Source organism: Mandrillus leucophaeus, unplaced genomic scaffold (genome assembly GCF_000951045.1).
Source record: "Mandrillus leucophaeus isolate KB7577 unplaced genomic scaffold, Mleu.le_1.0 Scaffold48, whole genome shotgun sequence".
NCBI classification, from domain to species: Eukaryota; Metazoa; Chordata; class Mammalia; order Primates; family Cercopithecidae; genus Mandrillus; species Mandrillus leucophaeus.
The window spans coordinates 143,368-152,198 of NW_012105142.1; the positions used below are offsets into that span (position 1 = coordinate 143,368).

Genomic DNA, 8,831 nt, shown 5'->3' on the forward strand with positions numbered 1-8,831 from the left:
TACCTCGAAACAAGAATTTCTTCCCTAAATGGGAACCATGCTCTGAGACACTAGGTGATTAAACAGGAACCCATTTATTCACTTATTCCTTTCGCTATTCTGGTATAATTTTTAGTTTAGACCAAGTGACTAAAAACGTAACTAAAGATGTATCCCATGTTCAGAGAAAACTATTTTCCTATCCACTAAGGGCAATCGGGGAGATCTAGACTTGGACGCAAATACCTCTGCCTGTCTCCCCACTTTCCCCACCCCTACCCCCCCGGCCGTCCAGTGTGGGAACAGGAAAGACGGCAAGGCGCCTGCCTGGGCTTCCCAGCTGTTTAACATCTGGACTGCTTTTTGGTATCTAATATAAAGAAAGCCACAATGAAAGACAAGTCATTGTTCCAAAGTTGTTTTTTATTTTAAATTTGTTGAAAGAAATAAAATTATATTTAAAAAAATAGAGAAATTTCACAAATTGATGAAAGCCAGGAACAAAAAGAACAAGTTAGTACTTTTTCCTGAGAGGCAGATCTAACAGCTGCAGAACGGACTTTTTCCTTCCCAGCTTTTGTCAAACAAAACAATTCTCCTATTTCTAAGGCATCAAAAAGCACTGAGTGCGAAATGGGCTGTTCAGATACGAGGTCTCAAGCCCTCTAATGGGGATTAGGAAACGTGAAAAGCTGCTACAATTTCCTCTCCTTTAATACCAAATGTTAAAAACTGTCTATACTTCTACTTGTTATGTAAATTGGAGAATTTCACACTCATGACCTGCATTTCAGACCTGGTGGTGTTTAAAATCTTACTACTTAGTATCTGCAATGGCATCCCAACAACTGATTTCAGGGGCCAGCAGCAGGAAGAGCTGCTCTGATCTCACCATTTGCGGCCAAAACCAGCCAAAGCGCACCTATCCCAGGAGACTCATCTTATGCAGCTAGAAACTTATGCTAAAGCCTAACTCCTAAACTGCTGGACCTGCCCACAAGGGCAGATCACATCCTAATGGTTCACAGGTCACACACAGAACGAAAGTTACAGAAGTCACCTTACAGTTTCCAAAACTCTAAATTGATTCATTCCCCACACTTGGTTTCCCTAATTTTATACTGATAAATCTATCAAATTACAATTTCCAACCACTCCAGGAAGACAGAAAACACAATGGTTAACATTTTTGTTCTCTGCCTAATTGCTTGCTTGTGCTAAACTTTGCATTTCCATGGGTAACAGGAAAGCTTGAACCCATTTTTCCAAAAGATCCAATCTTGTGTTCTGATTTGAAATACTGAGTACACACCCCTGATGATTTCCCTCAAGTTTCTTTTTCAAGATACTTAAGTCAATTCACATAACTCGTAACCATAAATTCCATGGGGGCATCGAATTCCCAAAGATATTTTTTTAGTAAATCAGAGATTGAAATGTCTGTAGCACCTACCACAGGTGCTTATACATTCAAGTGACCTAATGCATCTCCAATTAATTATGTAATACCAATCAGCTGCTAAGGATCCAGTAGGATCCTGTGGTGTGTCCTGGCTAGTTATTCAAAACATCTCTCATCCTTCATGGGTAGATCCATACTCCCAAGGTAAGCTGGTGTTGGACCCTAGAAACCCCCCTCCTGTCTCCTGGCTCTATAGGGAGTTAATAGCCCTCCTGGGACAGCATCTCCTGGGCTCCTGTTTTACATTCAGAAGGGCCTCAGAACTCTAATAATGGCTTTGCTGAGTTCCTGGGCACCATGATGCCTTCTGCCAAGAAATGGCGCGGTCAGCACTCTTCCACCAACCAGAGGGTGCAACTTGAGTTTCATTCTGGCTACATCATCCCAAGTCCTAGTATGAAAGAGCAACGTGGCCAAAAATGACCATGTTCAAATAAGATACCTGGCCACACAAACTTTTAAATCAGTTATGACTCGGTCTCTCATCTCCAGCCCAGGCACACAAAAAATACACAAATCTGAGCTAGAAGTGTGCTAAGAAAAAAAGAGAAAGAAAACAAAACAAAACAAAACACAAAAGAAAAAACGTTGACAAAGACAATCTAAACTACCAACACTGACATAAGCCAGACTCGAGAGAGTCCCTACTTTAGCAACTGTCATTTTTTATCTCAACAAAAATGTCAATCTCCTGAGTTTTATCAGCATTTTCTAAAATAATTTATGGGACACAAAAGCATATAAATGAATAAACAGAAGCAGTGGTACAAAGTCTGGAAAGTCCACTAACCAGAAAAAGAAATGTCACAAAAACAATATCAAAAGACGTATTTAAGAGAAATAAATTAAAGGTTAAAACCTTACACTTTCAAGTTTTCTTAGACAATTATTTTGGGAGATGGCATGGAGTTGATACATTTCTCTAACAGTCACTTGCTTAAGATCAAATACCAAAATGAGCCTTCAGAATAAATTTTTGATTTTAAAAATAATGGCCCCATGGTAGCTATTTTGAACACAAGAGAAACTACCTTCTGAATTAATATTCCAAACCCTAATTAGTACGTTGTGTCATCAAACTGTTAGGACATTTTGTTTACTAACTTGGCTGTCAAAATTGTATCCAAAAAAACACTTACTTTGCTAGCATCTGCACAAACTAAAATTTTGGTACCCAAGTTTCTCTACACCACTGAGTTGGGTTTTTAGAATAAAATAATGCCAATCTAAGCGCAAAGGTATCCCAAAAACATAATTCCTATGCTTTAGTTTTATTTTCATGTTTAATCTATTTGCTTCCTAAATGTTATTTGTATATTTTAAGTCAATTGGCCACACAATGCCTATAAGATGTGATGAGGTTTCTTTACTTAACCTGACATCACTATTCAAAAACTTGTACTTTTGGGGGAAAACAGTACTAATTATGTTAAAACAAAGTTTATGCCATACATAAAATCACTCCAAATTACTCACTCATTGCTTTTTATAGCTCTATGAATTTATAATACATAATTCAGAAGAAAATCACAAATAGATTACCATAGGTGGCATTCAACTTTTCTTAATCCAATTCAGTCTACCCATTAAAACCAAGAACCTTCTGCATGGCCTGCCAGTTCCCCATTCCTTTTGTCAACTTAAAAAAGAAGCACTTCTTGGGAAGTCAGGATTTATTAAGAACATCGGGATCCCAGATAGTTCTTTTTTTTTTTTAACCATATACCTTAACATTTGGGGGATTTTGACCCCCACAAAAATCTCTATCATTTAAAACCAGATATTTGAATTACAAGGCTAACATTTTTAGCTAATCAACTCTTCAGTGCTGATCCTAGAAAATAACCTTCAATGGGTCTTTGAATCATGGAAAAGGACAACTTTCAGCCACTGACATGAGTGGTGTCGGTGGTCACACCTTTAACGTTCAAACCACAAGCTGTGAAGTCTGGAAAGGGTGAGGTCTACTGTCCTGCACTGTCGCCATCTGCTGTCGTATTTTCAGTGCTAATGGACTGTACGTTGTCTGCAAGGTTGTGCGCGTGCTCAAGAAACAAATCTTTGAGTACACTTAATTCCTTGGTCAGCAATTTGATTTTTGCTTCCAACCGTTCATTCTCTTCCTTGAGCTGATTGACTCTCTGCAGCGTGTCTTGTGCTTTCTGCTTGCTTTTCAGCCGGCTCTTTTTCACAGCCATGTTGTTCCTCTCTCGGCGCTGCCGATACTCATCGCTGTTTCGATCCATGGGCGAGCTCTTTTTGCTCTGCTTGCTGGGAGCCACGGCTTTGCCTCCTCCCCCAGGGCCAGCAGGCACCAGCTGAGGAACCTGCTGCAAGCCGCTGGCATGTGCCTGGGTATGGATAACACTAATTCCGTTCACCCCTGGAGTGCTGTTTTGCTGCGATATCTTGCTCATTTGGGCACTCTCCCTTGCCAACACAGAACAGGTAGAAACGAGAGCAAGGTGATCAATGGTTTCCACGCTAAGCTGCCAAAAAATCTTCACATGTACCTAGTTAAAAAATAAATTGCATTAAAATGTTTGAAACGACAGGATCAAATGAGATTAAACTTGTATGTACCTAACATCAGGCCAACATTAATTGATTCTGCTGAGAAAAGTCTACAGCAACTGCCAACTGTTGCAATGTTTCTGAAGTCTAAATCATTTCACTTAGAACGGTAAGTCAGTACAGAAGCACCATCAGGCGAAACTCAGCCCACCTGGATCCCTGAAGGCACTGCCCTTCTGCGATTGTTATCAAAAATGGGAGGAAAATAAAAGACTGCCACTAATTAGGTGGCGCATGTGAACTAACAGCACTTGACAATCTGCCAGGGAGAAGCTGCAGCTGACCTTGGTAGGAGAGACACCTGCAATGAAAGGGGGGAAAGTTTCCATTGTTGGTTCAAGTCAAAACAGAAGGCTGGGGTGGCGTGCCCTGTCTCCAGTACTCATGAGGAATACCATGCTATCACCTCTCGGGGTTCCATGTTCTAATATGCAGAGAGGGAGTCATCGAGGACTTGAGTTCCCTCCCAGAGCTCTCTTTATGGGATATTTTGAAAAGGGAGTTTTTTGCTTTATTTTTTAATGACCTCAAACGATAATTCCACAGTTTAACAAAATTTACTGAGTTAGTTTCTTGAATTTAGGAGCTCTGACACTCAATTTGCTCCCCATCCCACCAGGCTTGTAAAAAGTGTGTTTCTGTTTCTTGACATAATTAATAAAACATCAAAACACACTCAACCTGAAACCACAAGGAAAGAAACAGAAGCCCTCATATAGCATCCAAGGAAGTGCAGGTCCTGGGACCCGGGCTGGACAAAGGAGCTGAGCAGCTGCCGTGCCTGTGACCACTTCGCGCTACCAAATGAGCTCATGTGAGCTCGGAGGATGCACCAGCTCTGAAGCACCCCTGTGCCGCTGCCTGCAGAAATGAAGTCACGGTTTCAAAAACCAGTCACATGTGGATTACTCTGAATCCAATCAAGTCCCTACAGTTGCCCCAAGAAGTGTAAAAGCGTGACTATCCTATCATCAGGAGGCCGCTTCAAGATAAACTGACTCAGTTCAGTGAACGGTGTCCACCAAGGTGTCAGGGCACTCTTAGACATTTAGAAAGCAGTGTTAGGAACATAAACCTATCTTGTTCTCTTTTCACAAAACTGCTAAAATTACATCAGCGGAAAAAATCTGGAGTCAGATTTATACAGTGATCCCACAATGAGGGAAAGCTCAGTTAGCCAACACCAGTAGCTACATCCAAACCTTTAGCCAGGCAATTCTTTACACGGTTTATTGGTCTCTTTTTAAAAAACATCTTTGCTTTAAAAAGTCCATGTGTCATTACTTTCCATTGTTTTCAAAGCCACACAGCCGGCCCTGAGCTAGTAGGTCATCTGTTCTCACTCCAGCACTAAGGCAAGACAGAAAGCATCCCTCCAAATGATGAAGGCTATCCACTCCAAGCCTATCTTCAGTAACAGACAGTTCACAATTTCCTTTGGTCATTATTAGGTTGCCTCATTTTTCTTTCAGTAGAAAAGTGGCTGTTCAGTATTAATCTGAGCTATGCTTAGTGCCACCTAACATTATTATTGCTTATCTATCTGGTGTCAAGTGAGTAGAAGTGCTTGACTCAATTATTAAGAACTTGGTTAACACCTCTCCTGAGACTGCCTTAACAATCATAATCATGTTCACCTTATTTCTCTACTTTTTTATATACCAATTATATTTTTAGCCCTTAAAGCTCTCTACAGTCAATGTGGCCATGCTCAGAGATAGCAACGATCCAAAACGGTAGAGACCGGTGACCAGGCCAGTTCTTGTCTTGGCTGTGGCTCCCCCTATTTTAGTTTGGGTAAATCTCTTTTCTTCCGTGGGCGTCTATTCCCCATATGTAAATGAGGGATGTGGAATAGTAAGACACTTTTCTACAGACAACACACCACGACCTTCAGTCACTAACAGCTCTTATTCACTACAGGGTCCAAGTTCAGCGACGTTCATGCCTGTTTCCATATCCAAAGATACAGGAACAGGGAAGGGCTCTTTCACCTCTGCCTGACTCATCTTGCAAGGCATTAGGCTGAACGTGTGTGGTAGGCGAGGTTTTAAAGGTAAGCCCTTTGGCGTGAAAAGAGTATTCACTGAACTTACAAGCTGGTGAAAATGTAAGAAAGAGAACCTTGGAGATAATCAAAATAACTCCAAGAATGTTTTGTTTAAAAAGTTCTTTAACCATATAAATAGCTCTTAAAGTGAAGAGAAAATTAACCAAGTAAAAGGGGATCAAAGAGCTAAGAGGTTTTACACAGAAAAGGCCACTCTCATTTATGCTTTGTTCCTTCCACACACATTTACTGAACAGGCTACAACAGGCAAAAAGTGTTTATTTCAAAGCTGGACATTGAGTCCTAAATTCAAGTCCGGCTCCTCTGTGGACAAACACTATTCCAAAGTTCAGCCTACAGGAAGCAGGGTGGCGCCTGGCTTCCTTCCATGTGAATCACTCAAGTAGGAAACAGCAGGAAAGCTGAAGAGCAGTGGCTCTCAAAGTGTGGTCCCTGGACCAGGATCATCATCATCCAGGAACTCTTTAGAAATGTAACTTCTCAGGCTGCCCCAGACTTAGAATCGGAGTTCTAAGAACAGGGCTGAGCAATCTTTTCATAAGGAGACCTCCAAGTAACTTTGATGACACTGAAGTCTGAGGGTCTCTGCTGTTGATTCCCAATGAATATTGAGAATGGTGGACTAACTGGATAACAGGTTTTGTTTCAATTCAAACTTAATTCAAGTAATGTTCGTTCATGTCAGTCACACTGAAAGCGCACACAATGTTAGAATGAGTAAAACAAAATCAAATTTTTCTCAAGTTTCACCTGGGGAAATAAACCTATTAAGAATTTTCCCAACGTTTTTGTCCCTTTTCTCCACACACCTAGAATCCAATATTCCTCCCCTTGCCCACCAAAATAAATTTTTCACTCAGTTTCCTCAATGAAGGTCAACATTTCAAAACAGTCATAGATGTTTCTCCTTGGTCCTAACTCTATTTAGTCTTTGGGATTTGACAATTCCACCTAAAACAAAAAAACTTCCCATCTACCCTTCCTCTCCATCCCAATCCCATCGAAATCACCTCAGGTCACTATCATCTCTCAGGGACACTGGTCTCTGGTCTAGCCTGCTTCCTCCAACCTCCGTCTCCAGAGCAATGGAACACTCAAACCTGAGTGAGTCACTCTCCTGCTGAAAATTCAGCTCTGGCTCCAGTCTACAGGATCAAATCCAAGGTCCTGACCCTCTCTCCTCCCTCACACCACATCTTGACAGTACTAAACCACTATCTGTATCCTAAATGGTCTGTGCTTTCTCTTTTCTTTGGGCATCTGGGAAGATCTGTTCCCTAGGTCTGTCAACTCCAGCCGCGTTGTGTCTCCCTGCGGATCTTCACAAGCATCTACTGCAGGGTCCATGAGGGAGGGGACGTCCCCTTTCTGGGAGTACAGAAGTGGGTCACTGGGGCATGAGAAGAACATCAACATCATCTTTCTAACCCAATCCTTTTGAAGTGATTTACAACACACAAAACAAATAGACTGTAAATAAACAACCATTAGGAGCTCATGCTCGTTTTTTTCTTTTTTTTCTGATAGAGCTAGAAAGCCACAAAAGCAGGAGGCCAGTGTACCTATCAATACAACAACCCATGGAACCAGCCCTCCCAAGAACGCACAATACACCTGGAATCATGGCTACCTGTACTTACCATTACTGTGACCAAGTGAGGCAATCTTAGACCATAAGACCAAATTCAGCCCCATGAGGTCCTATTTGTCTTTACCAGGGGCTCAGCACATAGTGTTTAATTTCCCAGGGATGAAACCATCCCTCCAAGATCAGCCAGCCTTGCGGACAGACATGATGTGCTCTTGAGAATTTAAAGGATATTCTCAATGTTTTGTTTCCCCCTACTTTTTTTAAAAAGCAGGTATTAAAAATAACACCAGCCAAGTGTGCCCACCAGAAGCAGGAATCAAGGAGCTGAAATATGCTTCAGCTCCTGGGTACCCTGTAATTATTTAGCCTTGTTTACAGCAACTTTTTCCAGAAGCAGAACTGACCTTACGAACGGCTTATCCCAAATACTACTCAAGGGCTAACAGATGACCACATCTTAAACATCAAGAGCTTCCGGATGTAGAATGTCTTCGTAAAGCAAACCCTTACAGGATTTTCTTCTAAAATTTTCTGGGAGAGTCACACTTCTACGGGAGAAGTCTGCCTTAAGTGACAACCTATTCATACAGGCAGTCAATTTTGACACAACTACCAATTTTGGTGTCACCCATCAACACTGAGACCTTTCTAAATTTTATACATTTCAGGATGCCGGATTACAGTATAAACCTCAAACAAGGGGAAAACCAAACAGTAAACCTAGGGAAGAGAAGCAACACACCAGCTGCCCTGGAAAACAGACTCTCCTCCCCCACACACATGTATTTCCATCCTCCGCATCTGGACACCTCTGCTGGCTGTTTGCCCTGCTCCGCTCCCTCCAACCATGCCCGCGAAGTGCTTCATTTCTTCTCTATTCGACCCGTGGGTGTTGCGTGTTCTTCTAAACTACGTTCAACAGTAAAGTGCAGGACATTCAAACAGCTCCACAAAGCAAAATATTATCTATGCGAAGTCATGCATTTAAAAACTAGTTGCTTTCCCTATTTTATTGATTAGTCTTTGAACTTCTGAACAGATTTTCGATCACCGCAAGCTGAGCCCTTCTAGAAGAGCAGGATTCTAAAGCTCGATTCGGTCCACCTTCTGCTATTCTGGGAACACCCTTCATCCCCAGGGGCCAATGCAAGCCT

General features: G+C 41.7%; 1 protein-coding gene across 1 annotated transcript; it reads right to left on the reverse strand.

Annotated features, from left to right (window-relative positions):
* Positions 1 to 381: 381 nt before the first annotated feature.
* CEBPG (CCAAT/enhancer binding protein (C/EBP), gamma) lies at positions 382 to 8,831 on the reverse strand. The gene is made up of 2 exons (XM_011995240.1): positions 8,487 to 8,831; positions 382 to 3,954 (listed from the first exon to the last, which is right to left on the reverse strand). The coding sequence occupies exon 2, from the start codon at positions 3,856 to 3,858 to the stop codon at positions 3,406 to 3,408; it is 453 nt and encodes a 150-aa protein (XP_011850630.1). The 5' UTR covers positions 3,859 to 3,954; positions 8,487 to 8,831; the 3' UTR covers positions 382 to 3,405.